At 50.9% G+C, this 17,916-nt stretch overlaps 2 protein-coding genes across 8 annotated transcripts in view; one reads left to right on the top strand and one right to left on the bottom strand.

The window, feature by feature from the left end:
- MNT (MAX network transcriptional repressor) overlaps window positions 1–9,297 on the top strand; it is a 35,472-nt gene extending 26,175 nt beyond the window's left edge. The window contains exons 5-6 of the mRNA XM_063173919.1: window positions 897–1,089; window positions 2,610–9,297. Coding sequence (XP_063029989.1) covers window positions 897–1,089; window positions 2,610–3,316 — 900 coding nt within the window. The 3' untranslated portion in view covers window positions 3,317–9,297. The remainder of the gene's footprint in view (window positions 1–896; window positions 1,090–2,609) is intronic.
- A 1,479-nt stretch (window positions 9,298–10,776) lies between these two features.
- The window catches only part of SGSM2 (small G protein signaling modulator 2), a 36,201-nt gene continuing 29,061 nt past the window's right edge, over window positions 10,777–17,916 (bottom strand). For 5 of the 7 annotated variants that reach the window (XM_063173911.1, XM_063173914.1, XM_063173917.1 and 2 more), the window contains 8 exons: window positions 16,522–16,704; window positions 15,839–16,198; window positions 15,059–15,183; window positions 14,558–14,640; window positions 13,977–14,086; window positions 13,448–13,544; window positions 12,497–12,664; window positions 10,777–12,192 (listed from right to left, as the gene is read on the bottom strand). In XM_063173911.1, coding sequence (XP_063029981.1) covers window positions 12,104–12,192; window positions 12,497–12,664; window positions 13,448–13,544; window positions 13,977–14,086; window positions 14,558–14,640; window positions 15,059–15,183; window positions 15,839–16,198; window positions 16,522–16,704 — 1,215 coding nt within the window. In that variant the 3' untranslated portion in view covers window positions 10,777–12,103. The remainder of the gene's footprint in view (window positions 12,193–12,496; window positions 12,665–13,447; window positions 13,545–13,976; window positions 14,087–14,557; window positions 14,641–15,058; window positions 15,184–15,838; window positions 16,199–16,521; window positions 16,705–17,916) is intronic. The other 2 variants (XM_063173916.1, XM_063173915.1) reach the window with 2 other exon arrangements.

Genomic DNA, 17,916 nt, shown 5'->3' with positions numbered 1-17,916 from the left:
TGGGGAACCTGAGAGAGAAATAAGGAGATGTGTTAAGAAGACCATGAGCCTGGTCCTCTGCCAGGTGTGGGGTTTGCTTTTGAGCTCAGTGCTTGCCAGCAGTGAGGGAACACGAGCATCCATGTGGGCTCTGTGTGGCTGGTATTTTCAGAAGTGTGTGTGGGATTTAAATTCCCAGTGTTGAAACTTAACTTCAGAAAATGGAGAGTCTGTATGTGGTTTTACAGATTTCACCTAATTTTGTCTCCTGCATATAGTAAGTGTGGCCCTGGGCTGAGGGATCAGGTCTCTGACTGTGCAGTGCTACACTGATTTAAAAACTCATAGAACAGGCCTTGGAATGGTTGGTCCCTCCGGGGAGTGTGGTTTGTGTTTCCCAGCAGTAGTGCTGGGCAGTGTGGGACATTTCTCTGTATTGTGCTGACTGATGCAGCATCTCTCCTGACACTACCAATGGATGTGGTGATTCCCAGCACCAAGGGGGCATTAGCAGGAGAGGACAACAAACACCTTTCCTTCCTGTTTGACCTCAGGATTTCCCTGTGATGCAGGGGCTTGTTGGTTCTACCATCCACCATCTCCTCTAGGTCAGGAGCTCTTGCTCAGAAGCTCATAAGTACTTAGGCTTTTTCTTTCCTTCTAAGCATTTCTGTTTTGGGGCCTTACCAGTTTTCCCTCAGAGAGCAGATGTTCAACTAGAGCAATGCTTTATGTGCCAGCTCTTGTCCTTCCCTTTCTGCCCGCATTTGGCAGGTGTAAATATACCTGAGCACATTTTACACCAGCATAAGTGGCAGTATAAGATAACGAGCTGTGGACATGGGAGTGACCAGATTAGTGTAGGTTATTCTTGTCTTTGTTCTCATTATATTTCTCTTTCTTTTCTTTGACTTCAGACTTTAAAGAGGAAGGAAAAAGAATACGAACACGAGATGGAGCGGCTGGCGAGGGAGAAGATCGCTACACAGCAGCGGCTGGCAGAGCTGAAGAACGAGCTGAGCCAGTGGATGGATGTCTTGGAGATTGACAGAATTATTCGACAGACAGTTCAGCCAGAGGATGACCAGGCATCTACCTCGACAGCATCAGGTACCCACAATTGTTCTCTTTTTTCCGTAATTATCTTGGAATGTCATTGACACAGTTACATGGAGTGGTGGGGATCTTCATTTAGCAGCGTCAGGGTTTCTTTGCATTCAGAATAAAGTAAGAGGTTTTGGAGTTTTTGTAATGATTGGTGTTGCTAACAACACACGGCTGCTCATGTGAAGTAAACTGAAACTTGTGTATGAGTGTCAGGTAGATATAATGTGCAGGTTTGCTCATCTGACCTGATTGTGGAGATAAATCCCTGCTTTCCAAACTTAGCTCTTTTCTTGCACATTTCTGCAGCCCTGTTCATTAGAAGTGGGCATCCTGGTGTATTTGTGTGGATGTGGGAGGGTGTTCAGCACACACAGAAGAAGGATATTTGGTACAGGGAGGATCACCAGAGCATTTGGACAACTTGATGAGCCTTCACATTGCGTGAGGAGGATTCACAGTGAAGATGAAATGCCCCTAATGGATATCTGACATGCGGTTCCAGTGAGAAGTTTCTGTGAGATAGGAGAATGCATGCTTCTCTCCACGCCAGGGATCTGCAGCAGGAAGAGTAGGCAGTCTGTGGATGTAGAGCTTTCCAGAGACACGGAGGCTGTAGCAGTGCAAAAGCATTTACAGCAGTTCCTTCAAGTCAGCATTTGCTCTTGGCATGCCAGGCAGATGATATGGCAGGTTCTGGGAAGGGAAGACCAGAATTTGTTCAGGCTCATCACCTCTGATGGTAGGAGCAGCTCCAGGTGTAGTCTGATGGAAGTTGGGAGTCCCAGTGCTTTGTCCTTACAAGTGCCAGCTGTTCCCTCTGCAGTGGCCTCTGCTGAAAGTGACCACATCAAGCTGCTGCTTCCCTGAGCTTGGGAAGGGGAAGTGGCTTCCAGGTGTTCCTGCTGCTTCTGTGTCTCCTGAGATTTTTTTTCTTTGCTGCATGGCTGGTACTAGAACAGGCAGTGCAGGGTGCCAGGCTTGTCTTCCTGATCTCAGGACTAGTATCTTCCTGTTTTATGCGTCCTTAGTTCTTGGACTAGACAAGAGTCCGTTTTCCAGAACCAGATGAGAGACTTGCTGCCATGTTTCTTCATGGCAATTTCCTTCCTGCTCTGGGAGCAGAAGGATGGTGCCAATCATTGGAACAACTGGCTAGGAAAGGAAACCCTGTTCCTCCTCCCAGGAGCCCACTTCAGCCCAGACAGCTCAGCCAGGTGCTTTCTGTCAGCCTCTGCTCATGGTGCTCCCCTTGCCTGCCCAGACAGACCTCTCAGCCTTTTGGGAGCACCCTGCTCTCTAGCTGGGTTTTTGAGCTCTCACACTTGCCTGGTCCTTGGCCCACAGGTAGTGAGGAGTGGGCTGTGTCATGCCATACCATATCGTGCCATTGTGCCACCAGCCTGTAGCTCAGGGACGCCTCCTGCACGTCCTTCCTGCTGATGCTGCCTGCTAGGGAAGCTCGTTGGTCCAGTTCATGCTCTGCCTGCGTTGTTATGGGAGTTTCGTCCTTTCTTGTTTTCCAGAGGGTGAAGACAACATGGATGAAGATATGGAGGATGACAGGCCAGTGAACTCGTTACCAAAACTCACCCAGCGCCAGCACCCGGAGCTGCTGAAAGCCGTCCCCCCCAGTGCTGCTCCCCCCCTGCCCACAGTCCTGCCCCCGCACGTGTCCATCCAGCAGAAGCCCCACGCCCAGCCCTCCCTGCAGCCGCAGGCACTGGTCCCGCCGCAGGCCATCGTCCCCGCACAGACTCACATCGTGGCGGCCTCGACCGTGCAATCGACTGTTATCGCCCACACGGCCACCACCCACGCCTCGGTCATCCAGACTGTCAATCACGTCATTCAGGGGCCACAGACCAAGCACATTACTCACATTGCACCTTCCACATCCAGCCCCGTGCAACTCACCACTGCTGCTCAGCCCATCGGCCACATCACTGTGCACCCGGCCACCATCAACCACATGGCCCACCTGGGCCCGCAGCTGCCCATCTACCCCCAGCCCGTGGCCGTCAGCCAGCCCGTGGTGAGCCACATCGCTCACACCATCTCGCACCAGCAAGTGAACGGCACGGCGGGCCTGGGCCAGCCGGCCGTGATGGCCAAGCCGGCCGTGGGAACCCAGGTGGTGCATCACCCGCAGCTGGTGGGCCAGACGGTCCTAAACCCCGTGACTATGGTGACCATGCCGTCGTTCCCGGTGAGCACGCTGAAGCTGGCCTAGAGGGGACGCTCCACGGCGAGGTCTTGTTGGAACCTTTCCTAAGGAAACTCCGTACATTCCAACCACGCCCGGCCCGCGGGAGGAGGCGCGGAACGCCCGGGGCGGCGGGGCCGGGCTGTGCGGGTGCCCGGGCTGTCCCCGGTGCCCGGGCTGTCCTGGTGCTCAGCATGCCCCTGTGCCCGGGCTGTGTGGATGCCCAGGCAGTCCCGGTGCCCGGCCTGCCCCCTGCCCGGGCTGCCCCTGCACCCAGCCTGCCACCGGGACGGGGCCGCGCCGCGCTCGGGCCGCGCCACCGAGAGACTTCAAAGACAGTTGTTCATGGTGATTTTTTTTCCTTTTATGTGTAATGAGTGAACTATGGATATGATGTTCTTAAGACTTTAATTTCGCCCTCTTATGTGTTGCTTCTTTGTAGAATAAAAATTGCTGATCTCTTTATTGAGACATTGCGTAGAATGGGAAAAAAAAAATCATAGAAGTCTATATTTATATATATGTGTGTATGTGTGTGTATATATATATGTATATACATATATATATAAATATAACATTTGAAGGCCTTTTGTAAGGTTGATTATTTTGCAGGATTATGAGACAAAATTCATTTTTGGAGGAAGAAGCCAGAGTGTCCTCTCTAAACAAGAAACTATAAGATAGATGGTTTGGTGGACCAGAGTACAGTGACAAAAAACCCCCAACAACAAACCACGAGTCAAACCATTTTAAAGGTATCTCCCATCAATATATTACATTTCAAAAACCATCTAAAATCACTGTGACTTGTTATGGCATTTTAAGGAAATTCTCTGTCCTGTCTAATAAAAGGAAAAAGAATACACAACCAGACTTGATTTGTTGCCATTTTATAAATGACATGATTTTATAGCTATGTCAAAAAAATACAAGGTTTTTATTATTTTAATGGTTGACAATGCTTTATTTGCCTGCTTTTGGAGGAATTTGTATTTTGTCTGGCTTGGTTTGTTGATGCAATAATTGGTTTTGCAGATCTCTGTGCATGGCATGGCCCTGGTCAGGGTCCCTCCTGCCGGTCCAAGCTCCCCCCAGGTTTCTTGGGTTTGTTGTTTGGCAGAGGCACACGCTTTGTGCTGGCAGCTTGCAGGGCATTGCTGTGGCCTGGTGAATGGAACCTGGGACAAGAAGACATAGAGAAATGAGGTAGATTTGCTGCATGGTTTAATGTTTGTTAATTTGTTCTGTCCTGACCACGCTTTGGTGTGGGAGCTGGTGGGTTTGGAAAGGGATAAAAGGGGATGTGGTTCCCTTGCAGAGCACAGGCAGTTCAAGCAGCTTTGTTCCCTTTGACAAGGAAGCAGTCTCTCCTTATGCAGGATAAGGCTTTGCTGCAGGAGATCAGTGTGAGCTCGTGTCTGACCGTGAGACGTGCACCAAAGAACCCTCATCCCTCAGGACCCTCCCATTCCCCCTTCCCGGGATTGGGGCAGACCTGTCTGAGGTCAGTGGCAAATCCCAGAGACCAGGAGAGGAGGAATGCTGTTTGGCCCTGCTGGTACCTGCCAGCCTGCCCGGGAGGCTGCTTAGGGTGTGTTGTGCTGCTCTCTGGATGTTCTGGTCCTTGCACAGTGTGTGTAGCTGCTGCTGTGAATGATCTCCATTCTGTCTTCCTCTCTTTTTAAAACAAATATTCCACAGTCCTTATTGCAGGCGAAATGCTGCTGTAGCCAGCAGCCCCTCTCCTAGGGCAGGATGGGAGGGTGGTCCCACATCTGCCCAGGAGCTTTGGGAGAGGAGGAGGGGGTGGCTGAGCACCTCACAGTGCTGTGTCCTGTGTGGGGCCGGGGTCTCCTGCAGGAAAACAGCATCCATACTCTGCCCTAAAGACCTGTTGGCTCTAGCAGGACTTCAGCCTGTTGGGGACTGGTGTGAGCAGTGTCAGGGATGTAATGGAGAGCATCTGCCTGTTCCATACTATCCCCAGATAAAACTGGTCTGGAGGCAGAAGTGGCTGCAGAGGTCAGGGGTGATTGTGCCTTCTGAGCAGGTGTCACTGGGAATTCTGTGAAGTCTGTTAATAAAGCCCCAGTTACCACTTGTTTTATTTTTCTTTCATGCATTCTTAAGTTCAGGAAAGTCTTGGCTGTGCTTGCCAGCACAGCTCCTGCAGAATAGACGAACCTCAAAGGATTTCTTTTCATAGAACCCATTTAAGCAGATCATTCATCCTCATTGCAGTGCATCATTAACACTGGGGAGTTCCCAGAATTGCCAGGACTGTGTTGTCCTCTGTCCCTGCAGGTGCTTTCCCAAGGAGGCCATCGTGTGCCAGTATTTGAGAGACAGGGCTGGGTATGGCTCAGTTTCTCCTCATCAGAAACTCCTCAACGCTGAGCATGTGCAACAGGGTCACTCCCTTCTCAGGAGGGAGTGTGGATTTGCCCTCTGCAGCAGTGTCAGGAGGGGGAGGACATGTTCTTCTGCCTTTTTTTACTGTTCCAACTCACAAAAGGACAAATTCTCTTCGTGGAAGGAGAAGGAGCCAGGTTGAGAATGTGCTCAGTGCAGGAGTGTTGGCTGAGCCCCAGGGAGATGAGCTTGCTGCTGGGTTACTGAATGGCCTGTGCTGTCTGGACAGGGGTGCTGCTGACCTCATCCTCTACTCCCTTATGGTTTAGAGCAAAGAGTGCCCCTGCCTTGCCCAGTCCTGTGTCTTGGCCAGTTTTTCTTTCCCCTTGGAATTGTGCCATGGAGTCTGTTTGTCTGATCCCCTTCATGGGTGTTGGCCTCCCATTAGGAACATCCCCCTTGGCCTGCCCAGGAGCTGCTCCAGATGTTGTGTGTACCCCTGTTTTCAGCTGCCTTTTTCAGGGCTACCAGAAACATTCTTTGGGATTTTTCTTTTTGTTTTTTAAGTCAGCAGACTTCTCTCTATTATGTGGGAAGAAAGCAGCCACAGCCCTTCCTTTTCCACCTCTGTTATTCCTGCTCAGAAACTTTGGATTTACACTGATGCTCTTAGAAATCCCGTTCAGTACTGTATGACAAGGGGCACTTTAGGAATGTCTCTCCTCCTTTGATATATGTTTTCCCTATGGAGAAAGCTATATATAAATATATATGTACACTTGGGGATTCATAAGATCTAGTTTGTCCCCCCAAAAACCAATAAATATATGAAGTTTACAAGAAATCTTTTTTGTTGTTGAATAATATTAGTTATTGGTAACCATGCCACAGAAACAATAGAAAATGGGGTTTCTGCATAGTAGTTTGAGAGGGTTTTCTGTGCTGTCACACCTGGCTCGGAGCCCTGTTGGTCAGTGGAGCTGGTTCTGCCGAGGCAGGTGCCCTTGCAGCCCACACGCTCCATGTCCTGCTGCCAACAGCCAAGTGGTGCTCGGGAGCTGGAGCTGTGCTTGGAGCTCAGGCAGCACGGCCAGGGTGTTGGCAGCTGGGCACCGTGTGGGCACAGAGCCCCGGGATGGCCTCGGGGCACCTCGTGCTGGGCAGTGCCAGCTCACCCGCCAGGGAGGGGCAGGCAGAGGGCACAGAGCCCAAACTGCTGCTTTGAAATGATCCTCAAAAGAGCTCTTAACGCTGACACTTTAGATACAGGAATGTATTCCTGGCCTCACCAGTAAAAATTTGCCACATCTGTGTAGTTTATCTTAGGAAGGGAAGTGATCTGATTTCCCGTGTTCTCTGCAGTTGTTTGCGTGGGATCTGAGAGGCAGCGGGTCGTGTGTCCCTGGGGGCAGCTGGGGACCCTCGTGTGTCCCTGGGGACCCACATTTCACATGGGGAAATAAGGGCTGGAGCCAAGCTGCTGCCGTTGGGGTTTTTCTGCATGTGTGTGTGTGTGTATGTCCATCTGTCTGTCCGTGCTGGGGCCGCGTGTTGGGTGTCCAGGCCAGAAGGGCTCCAGTGTCACCACTGGGCCCCTGGCCACTGGCACGGCTGGGTTTTGGTTTCTTGAGCAGAGCTGGACAGAGGGGACGGCCCTTGCAGAGGCCTCTGCTCTCGAGGTGCCCACGGCATGTCCAGAGCGTTCATCATCCCACTGAGCCGGCTGCTGCTGCTGCTGTTGGGCTCCTTGTCTTTTTTTTTTCTTTGTTTTATTTCAAAGTGGCCTTCTGTAACAAAAGAAACAAAAAAAAAATGCCTTTGGGTGGTTTAGGTGGAGGTGAGGTGTCGCTGCTGTGTCGGTGTCGGTGTGGTTGTCCGTGCACGCCTGATAGATTCCTGTAGACATGCAATGCAAGGCTTATTGTGTCTGGTTTTTGTATGTAGCCTGTGTCTCTTTGGACTGGTTTGCATCCTGAGGGTGTTTTTTGCATTTAAAGAAAAAAAGTGAGAACTGTTCCAGGTTGGGTGGGTACAAGGGGCTCTGGGGACCTCCCATGTGCCAGGGGTTGGGGGGAAGGTGCCTTCTGCCCCTTGTGATGATGTGGTCAGTGCTTGTTTGGCCCCTTTGCTTTCTGGGATGGGTATCCAGTGTCCCCACTGTGTCTGTGGGGTGAGCAGCCTTGGCCAGATGAACCAGGTGACCTCTGTTTACCTGAGCAGGACTTAGGCTCAGCCTGTCTGGGTATTTAGGCACTTGCTTAATTAGCTTAGTTAGATACATGGCTGCTGCAGAGGGCTCCTGGAGCTGGTGTGGAGGTGGGCAGCTCTGAGCACTCACAGGTGAGGCTCCTCTGAGACTTGGCATGTTTTTTTCTGAGCAGTTGTTCATTCTAGTCTTATTTTGATTCTAAAAGCTATGGGGGTGAGGAGAGGAAAACCCTCGTACTTATGGCCTGTTTTCCATCCCTTGTTATCATTTGGGACAGATTAAAACGGATTATAACACTGTCTTTAGGTTATTTCCTCCCTGAGTGAAACATCAGTTGTTAGAAGCAGATATTTAGTGTTAAGGAAAATAGGCTGTGGGTAGAATCAGTCATGGCTTCTTTCTGTCCCTGTTATACAGAACTTGATAATCCAAACTTGAACTATAAAAATACCAGCCCGAGCCCAGCACTGGATGGTGCAGGCTTGGCAGAGGTTGTGTTTGGCTGTTCCCAGGCTGGCTTACTCCTTGCCTGAGGCTGCTGATCAGTGAAGGAAGGCCCCATGGCCTCTGTCCCTGCACTGTTAGGGCAGGGACAGGGCTGTTCTCTGCTGGGATTTGGTGGGAATGGGCCATGGGATGTCATGGTGCTCCTCATCAGGACGGCATGGCTGGTTCTGCTCTGGCTCTGGATGAGGCCCATTGATTCACCCATTCCTTGTGCTGTGAATAGGAATTTGAGTGTGAGGGAGCAGAATTCAGCACCAGGGAAGTGCCGCAGAGTCCCAGCCCGTCTCTGAGGCTGTCGCAGGCAGGCAGGCAGGCCCTCCCCAGGCTGTGCTGCTGTGGCAGAGCCCTGTGTGATGCCTTATGGAAACGCCTTAACAGCCTGAGCCAGGAGGGTGTGGGGCTTGGCAGAGCCAGGTCAGGGCCTGACTGCGCCCACCCAACCATTTATTGGCTTCTGCTCAGGCCCCAGCCTGGCCATCGCTGGGTGAGGAGCCGTGGTGGGAGTGGGGACCCCCCTCCTGCCTAAAGCATTTATTTATTTATTTTGTCTCGCTGTGCTCCCCGCGTTAGGAATGTGTCACTGGAGCTGCTCACTGAGCCCAGTCGCTGCCATCGCTGGCCCGGAGCCCCCGTCCCTCCCTGCACCTCACAGGAGCCCCCGTGTCGCTCACCTGGGCAGGTGCAGTCTGTGTTTACAGTGAGGACGTGTCACTGTGTTACCAATTTACTGAAATACTGAATATTGACAAACTAGACTGTAAAGATTTTTATGTGTTTGGATACATCTGCTATGTGAAAAAGCAACTAATTTTGTACATATTGTATTTTTACTATTCAGCTGTACAATACTGGCTCTTCATGCTCCAGAATTTAGGTATCCAACATGAATGATATCCATGTAATAAGCACTTGCCTGAAATAAATATAAAACTGAAATAAACATGCACTGAAATCGGAAACAGGTTTCTGCATTTGCTTCCCTGTGCTTTGCATGCAGATCCCTCACTTTGTTTGTGACTTCCCAGTTGAAGAGCAAAGCCTTGCCTCCCTCTGGATCCGCGGGGCTGGAGCTCACCCGGAGCGGGCGCGGAGCTGCCCGAGGATCCAGCAGTGCTCTGCAGGGGAAAGCAAAGCCTTTGCAGCTTCAGCAGTCTGTGACGCCGTGTCCTGTGCCCTGTGTTGGGCCCTTCTCCTGCTGAGGAGCCCATGCCAGCCCTGCTGCAGGGCAGAGGGGCCCCAGCAGCCCCAGCAAGGCCCAGCAGAGCAGCCTCGTGCCCGGGACCCTCCTGCTGGAGCCTCCTGGGCAGCCCCACAGGGTCTCTGTCCCTCCTGTGCCCTGGGCTGGGGCCGGCAGGGATGGGCTGAGCAGTGTGGCCGCACCTGCCCCACCTGGAACTCTCTCTCTCCTGCAGGTGCTGAAGCTGCAGCCCCAGGGCCTCCCCCTCCCTTGTCTCCAGCACTGGATGTGACAGACGCGGATCCTGCACTGGGCAAGTCAAACCCCAGGGTGGTCTTGGGGCAGGGGTGGGGCTGGGGGGAGCACCAGGGTCTGTAGAACTGCATTAAAAATTACTGAGGCTGTGCAAAGGACATGGTGGGGACGTGTGGGAAGGACAGAGGGACAAGAGCCAGTTGTGGTGCTCATGTGCCCTGCCCACCCCAGTCTCACCTTGTAGACAGGTGAACACAGAGGACACCAGGACACTGGAAGTTTATTTAGGCCAACATGTCCTTGGAGGCACTTCATAAAGGCCTGATCCTTGTTGATAGGGATAAATACCTGATTAGCAGCTGGAACAAGCAGCGTCTGAAGGAGAGCTGCACCCACCCCAGCACACAGAGGCCTTTGTTGGGCCTTTCTATGGTGGAATGGGGAAATTATCTGTGACTCCCCAGGGACTCATCTCCAGGCAGACCTATTTAGCCTGAAAACCTGGAACACTGCTGCAAAAACTGCCAGTAGCAGCCAGGTGAGACTGAGGAGGGACCATCCCTGCTGCAGAGGACATAGCCAGAGGAGCTTAAGGGGTTTGAACAAGGGCTGGGAGTGATGGAGGAGGATCTCTCCTGGAAGTCCAGCAGCTCAGCTGGATTCAATGCAGCTGCAGCAAATCAGGCCTAAAATTTCAGGATGAAACTCTTACTTTTTAACACTTGTGATAAGCTTATTTCTGTTCCTGGGCTGGGCTGGCTCAGGCTCAGCCAGTGGCTACATGAAAACCGCCCTTAAAGTAATTTAAGCGACCTCAGGAGTCTACTTAATGGTGACCTATTTATTGCCTTGAGCACTACAGCCCGTGCAGCTCATCAGAGAAACATTAATTACATCTTGCCCTATCCTCCCAGACAGCCTCATCCCTGTTCTGTGGCTGGAATCACCTCAGGGGGAGAGAAATCACTCCCAAAGAGCTCCATGGGATGCCTTGATGATAAGTATTTATTCATAAGTTACATTTAAACATAAATAATTGAGCAATGAAGAGAATAGTCTGCTCTCAACAAAAATAAATAATACACAACATTGATAAAATCCAATCAGACAGAATGTTCTAACAAATACAGCAAAGTTCACAGATTGGGTTTGTGTGAAACAGCTGTACAGAACATTCCCAACATACCAAAGGAAAATAGTGCAGTATTATCTGTACATCCATCACTCCCTGGGCTCTGGGAGTTGGAGGTTTTTCTCACTCTCCTCATTCTTTTAAAAAATACTTTTCCAGTTTTCAAGTGGACAGACACACAGGGCTGGGCTGGGGCACACAGAGGGCTCCACACCCTGCAGGGGCTGCAGCAGCAACCCGGAGCCCCCAGGAATTCCAGCTCCTTCACCTGTCAGGGGCTGGCGGGAGCAGAGCCTGGTCTGTGTCTGCAGGAGCCCTGACAGCTCTGCAGGGCAGGGAGGAGGAGGAGGAGTGTGCACGGAGGGACCTGGGCAGGCTGGGCACTGCCATCTGCTCTCCATGGCACAGGAATCCAGGGCCCTGCACAGCCCAGGGAGCAGGGGCCTGTCTGGGGGCTGGACCCGCTCACCTGAGCAGCGCAGGGCAGGGCCTGGCAGCTGGGAGCGGCCACAGGGTCAGTTTGCAAAGCAGAACAAAGGCAGGTCTGTGTGGGCCATGAAGAATGGGCAGCGAGAGCCAGTCAGCCAAGGAGCTCGTCACTGCTCCCATCAACTGTGGCATTCAGGTTAGGGCCATTCTCCCAGCCAGAAACCTTATCGGCTTTAATCACTGCTAAATACAAACCCAGATGTTTTAGCAACAGGAGCTCAGACACATTCTCTTCCATGTTCAAGGCAAGGACAGTGAGGCCAGGACCGTGCTCCTTCAAGGACCCCATCCAGTGCTTGCAACAGTGGGCCCAGCCTTGCCTCCATAGCAGCTTCTGGCAGAGCACACAAGGTGCATCCAGGCTTTACAGGTGCAGTAAGTCAAAACAGACATGTTGCAGTTTGTCAAATCCCCCCTTTCAACATCGCAAAGATGTAGGCAGATGTCTTCTAGAGAGGGAAATAGAGAATGCAAAAAGATTTTGTCTAGAAATACAAAGTCAGTGTAACAAGGACTATCAAACACCAACCTCATCTGGTGAAGGGAAAGTTTGGGTTTTAAAAGTCTGTTACTATGTCCTCACTATTTATTACGTTACATGGAAGATGCAATTAAAACACCATTTGGAGTTACAGTGCAAGGAATGCTCCATCCAGTGGCTCACACGCGGCCCCAGGCACAGCCTGTCCGTGGTCACTTGTTCTCAATCAGTGTCTGCACTTTGTAGACAAGGTCTCTGGCTATCCTCAGGATCTCTGCAGCATCGTGGTGCTCGGCCATTTCTAAGAGACACAGACAAACATCTTAACTCCCAGCACCACCTTCCTGCCCTGGCACTGATATGCATGTAGCATTAGCAATAATTAATTACTGTAACAAGCAGCAATCCCGGAACATTCCAGAGGGTTGGTTTTAGAGGAGAATTAAAGACAGAAGAAGTGGATTAATCCCTTGTGCTGCAGGACCTGGCATTGAGACTCAGAGCTTAAAATGATCGTGGGTTTGTCACAACAAGAACTGCACCAAACAGTCTCGGGAAGGGAGAAGGAGCAAAGTCTCATTACTATTTATCAAAACGGCTCTTACCATTAAAAAACTTGATAATATCAGTGAAGTCCATGTTGTTATCACGGATAATCTCTCGATAAACTTCCACAAGTGCTAAGGCAATGAAAAGGACAAAATGTTCTGAAGAGATGTGCTTTGCTGCCCAAATAACTTCCCACACTGTAAATACATCCTCGTACAACAATTCTGAATGGGAATAAACATTACAAGAGCATCTGATTATTCAACTGACCATGTCCCTCCTCTCTCACCAATGTCTACAGGCCTCACTCAGACATGAACAGCCCCTGGAGACTCCTCCTTTCCCTCTCCCCCTCTCTCCTTCAGCCAGCTCCTGTCCCTTGTGCACATAGGGCACAGAGCTGGCCTAAAGAACAATTACCACAATTAGCGTGGAGGGTGGTGCAGAGCCCAGCCCAGGAAGGAACCCGAACCACGGGGACCATGTGGGAGCAGCACAGGAGGCCTGGCTGCTCTGCAGGGCTCCGTGACAGGCTGCAGGTGTGCCCCGGTGTGCCTGGCTTTGCAGTGGGCCTGTCAGCCCCAACACTCTGTGCTTGTGCAAGGATCCTGGGACCAGGGCTGCTCCCACACCAGACAAGGCCCCTCACCCCAAGCACAGCAGCTCCTGAGCTATTGCTGAGCTGCTCCTTGTCACCACAAGGATGAGACAGGAGGTATCAAAGCTCACAGACAAGTGGGATCACCTTTTTGAGCAAACAGGCATTTGAACTGGGCAGGAACTTGGCTTCAATCACATCATCAGGAATTTGCAACTCCCCTTTCTAAGCCTGGACTTGTTCCAATTTGTTCTAGTGCTGTTTCATCTCAGAGCTGCATTACCTTTCCTGGCTACAAACTCTCCAGTGATCCCAGCTGCCTCTCACCATCCTGACAGACACTCACACCAGAACACAGAGCTGCTACAGTTCCACACAACCCTAAATGACAGGCACAGAACATTATTACCTCTTTTAAAGTCAAGCAGGAACCAGCGATAGCAGAAGTAAAAATGAGTGTAATCTCCATTCTGGTGCATCAATTCAAAAAGTTCTGAGTCCAGAATCTAGAATGGAAAACATCAGCTGTCAGGATGTGGTCTGAAAGCAGCCAAGGTCAGAGGTGCTCCTCATCCCATGGCCAGAGCAGCTGCTGAGCACAGGAACAGCCCTTTGCTGTGTGTGCCAGTGCTGGGACTGGGGGCCCTGACTCAGTGCTGAGCTGAGGAGGCACAGCTCATCTTCGCCCTGACTTTAAAGGGCCAAGGAACAAGGTGAAGATCCTGCTGATTTCCAACAAGTGGCAAATGTCCATCTCCACCTCCACCCCTGCTCTCAGGCTGTAACTCCACAAATGCACTCACAACTCCTCCTCCCCAGCTCTGAGGTCACACCTGAGCCCCACTCCTTGGAGCTCCTGCCCTTCACTGTGGCATCAGGTGAGTGCTGAGCCTCTGGCACAGCCTTGTTTCCTTCAGATGCCCTCAGACCAGACTCACCTGGATGAGGGACCGCATGTTGGCAAAGTGTGTGTCCATAGCACCTCCGTTGGGGAAGTTCTGGCTCATCCTCTTCATCAAGTGGCTGAAGCAGCTGTAGGCCAGCTGATCTGCAGGGACAAGGCAGACACTCAGTGCTGGCAATTGTGGCACTTCTTGAACCAAAACAATAGAACTGCAGGGCTTGGGCAAAACAGGGTCTTCCCCTTTGCTGTTCTTTGAATCCCAGGATTTAGATGAAAGAGAGGTTGGTTCCTGACTCTGGACCATTTTTACTAGTTATGTTTCAAAGATTCCAGCCTGCAGTTGACTTTTCAGCATCAGCAACTCCCAGAACACAGTAATTTTACTAACTTTGGTAAAATTTAATCTGGAAGTCAGTGAGTGACAGGGCAGCCCTGAGACACTAATGTTGGCCATTTCAACAGCCACGGGTGGAGAAAACACAAATCAGGAGTTGTAGGTTTGATTTTGCTGGTGACCCAGCCCTGGTTAATGCAGACAACTCCTTCTGAAACAGCATTTCTAAGGAAAGGCCTCACTAAGGATACCAGCACGTCCCAAAGGAAAACCCTTCCTACCATTGTCAAGAATAACCATCAAAGGAGCCAGGAGGTCACACATGCCTTGGACATAACCAACTTCTAGGTGCTCCCAGACATAGCTGTGGAAAGAAGAAATCCTTGTATTGAAGGCTGATTCCATATGTGAGATCAAATCCTAAGCAGCTGCTGCAGGTGTGAGTCTCAGAACCTTCTGACTCTTCCCAGAGTATTCACAGCCCTTTACTCTTTGCTGCCTGGATAAAGCAGCCCTCTGAGCATGGAGGTATCATCTTGATCAGGAGAAACACAGACCTCAGAGTGCATTCAGACAACAGTTCTCTAAAGTAGGGTCTGTCACTTGAGAAATCTTCTCAAACCTGCATTCCAAACTTGGACCCATGCTCTAACCTGACATTCTTCTGGAAAGTTGTTTTAAAGTCATTAGTGAGAATTCTTATTGACTGTTATTTGCATATTATTACAGTTTATAGATTAGCTTATGGATTGTGACAGAAGTTGTGTTTACAAGCTCATTACCTGCACATGACATTTCGGAGCTTCTCCAGGTTCTCAGCAGTAAAATACCAATAATTCCGGTCACATCTCTGGACATCTTTATCAATTCTGTGCAAATTTAAGGCAACAGTGTCCAATAACTCTATCTAGAACAGAGAAGTTTTAGTTAGATCTGCCAAGTTTACAGTATTCCCAGGACTCTGTGCAAATGTGCTCTGAGAATCACCAAACCAGAAACAGTACAATTATACTCTGAGCAGATGAGGACATCGAAATACTCAATTACTGTCAAAAATGCCAGGTAAAACACATTTGTTTTCACTGGGAAATGTGCCAAACCTGTCTTATTTCCAAACGGCTATTTCCAGCTAAATAACTTCAGCAGAGAGAAGCAAAAACTATGCTGCTGGGTGACAGCAAGAGTAACAGAGGTGGTGGCATCTTGAATCTACATTTAGGCTGTGGTTCAGTTTGACTAGATGGAGGTTTTAGCTTGATTTAAATAACATTAGAATCTTACAAGCAGTACATTGCCCACACCCCCAGGCACTGGAAAGTTCTAACTGCTACAGATGTACCACACTGATTGTCTTGTCCTCCTACTTAAAAAAACACCCAAATATTTCCACTCTAGCTCAAAATCCAGATGAAAAGATTTGGATGGAAAAATCCTCAGTTCTCATCCCACCCAGTGTAGTTCTAGTTTGGGACTCTCTCTCAGCAAATCCTATCTGAAAAGTACCAGTGTTTGCTCAAGAGCAATGCTGTGCAGAGAGACGAAGGTGCTTCACTGTGACCTACTGTGTAGGATGCGGCGCAGACCGAGGCGACGTCCACCAGGCAGTCCTGGGAGCCGAGCTGGGAGCCCGGCTGCTCCTCTGGGACAGAGTCCTGCGGCTGCAGCAGCCCCGGCCGGGCCCCGTGCCCCGTGCGTGCGCCCTCGGCGCTGCCCTCCTCCTCGGGCCCGTCCTCGAAGGAGCCGCCCTGGCCGTCGTCGATGCTGGACAGGGCGCCCGAGGCCACCGAGTAGTTGCGGGACGAGGGCAGCCCCGAGTCGGGCGAGTCGAACTCGGCGGCCGCGGGCGGCGCCGTCAGCGGGGGCTCCTCCTGCCCCCTGGGCTCCTGCTCCACTGGGTCCGTTTCATCCACAGAAATGAACACCTGCAAAACCAGACACGCACCTCAACGGCAGCCGTCGTTTGCTCCGTGCTGGCTCCGACTAAAGGAGCTTCAAGGAGGAGATCTGCAGAGCTGCTCCTCTGCTGAGAGGGGATCTGCCCTCCTAGGGGAACCTTAGAGCCCCTTAGGCACGTCCTGCTTAGCAACAGCTCTAGACTATCCAAAATTCAGACCTGCTCCTCACTCTAACGTGGGCGCACCACAGCTCCAGTCTCCGCCCAGGATTCAGGAGCTGTTCTGACCTCCACCTCTGCCAACGCTGAGCACTGCCCACCCCAGAGGGTGAGTGGGCAGGCAGTACCTACATCGTTGCTGATGGTGGAGTCCCTGTGGATGAGCCGCTGGACGTGGCTGTCAATGCTGCTGCCCGATGAGAACTTGGCCAGCGTGGCTGAGTGCGACTCCTTCTCCCGCTGCTTCACTATGACCTCGCAGGCCTTCCACTCAGCCATCACCTTCTGGTACCTCAGAGCAATGTCTGCGTCCACCTGCAGACAGACACACGTCCTGAGACACCGCCCCCCTTGCCAGAAGGCACTGACACTGGCAGGAAACAGGAGGGACAGCTCTAAGGCAGCTGCAGGGTCTCAGCCTGAAAGCCCAAAGGGTGCTGAGGCCCTCTTGCTGCAGCAGCACATCCCTGTGACTGGAGAGGAGTACTCAGGTGTTGGGCATTAATAACACTGTAGGCACCAGAAAGGGTCTATATAAGCAGGTGTATACACTATCAACAGCACTGAGCTACTGTGACAGTGACCCAGGACAAAACAGAAGATGTCATGTGAAACCTCACACAGAAGTCAGATGCAGTCTATGGAGAAAGCACTGCCTCCACCTGCATCATCCCTAATTCTATCACACCTCCTTCCAACTCCTCTGGTCCACCTCTAACGTAGCCCTTGTGAAGAATTCCAGGTCACAGGTTCACAGACACCAGCCCGTACAGAGTCAGACCCCAGGAGAAACTCTGGATCCCAGCTCCCACAGCCCCGTCCTGTGGCTGCACTTGCATGGCCAAATCCATCCACACTGGGCACCACAGGAATAAACCAGGTCTTTGCCATTGCTGGCTTTCTCTTTTGAAAGACTGCCACAGAAACCCCCTTGAGCTGTTAAGGGACATGTAGCAATTTTACTGCTCTGTCACTTGTCAGGAGCTGAAGAGAAAGCAGAATTGTGAGCTGGCTGAGCTGCTACCCGAGCGTTGCTGCTGAGAGCTGCAGGCTCTTTGTCACTTGAGGTAGCTGTCGAGTCATAAATCATAAAATACAGCAGTTGGTGGAGGGCTGGAGGACAGCCACATCTGGGAGTGCAAAAATACCATCAGAAGACAAAGATGATAAATCACCTGCAATGACTTCAGTTTAGGACACCATGAGTTTCCTGTACGTGCAGGTGTTGTGACTTTTCATGTCTCTCATTTAACAGACTCCTACATTCAGTGTAAACTAGGTCTCCAACAACCCATTCCTTTGAGGAGACAGCTATCTCTCGTGTTTACTACTGGTGTTGAGTAGCTCCTTACAATTCCAAGTAAGTTTGGAGTACCCCTGGGTTAGTAGGGTACAAACTCAGGGAGAAAAATCTTCTGTAGGAGCCTGTGTTCTGCAGATCAGATATTTTCTGTCTTGTAACATCTCTGTATGAAATTACTTTAATTCCTATCATACAGACTCCAGTATTTATCTCTTCTTGCCAAA

This window comes from Melospiza melodia, chromosome 21 (assembly GCF_035770615.1).
Source record: "Melospiza melodia melodia isolate bMelMel2 chromosome 21, bMelMel2.pri, whole genome shotgun sequence".
NCBI lineage: Eukaryota > Metazoa > Chordata > Aves > Passeriformes > Passerellidae > Melospiza > Melospiza melodia.
Note: the sequence above shows the minus strand (reverse complement) of the source record. Positions and strands in the feature narration are given on the sequence as shown.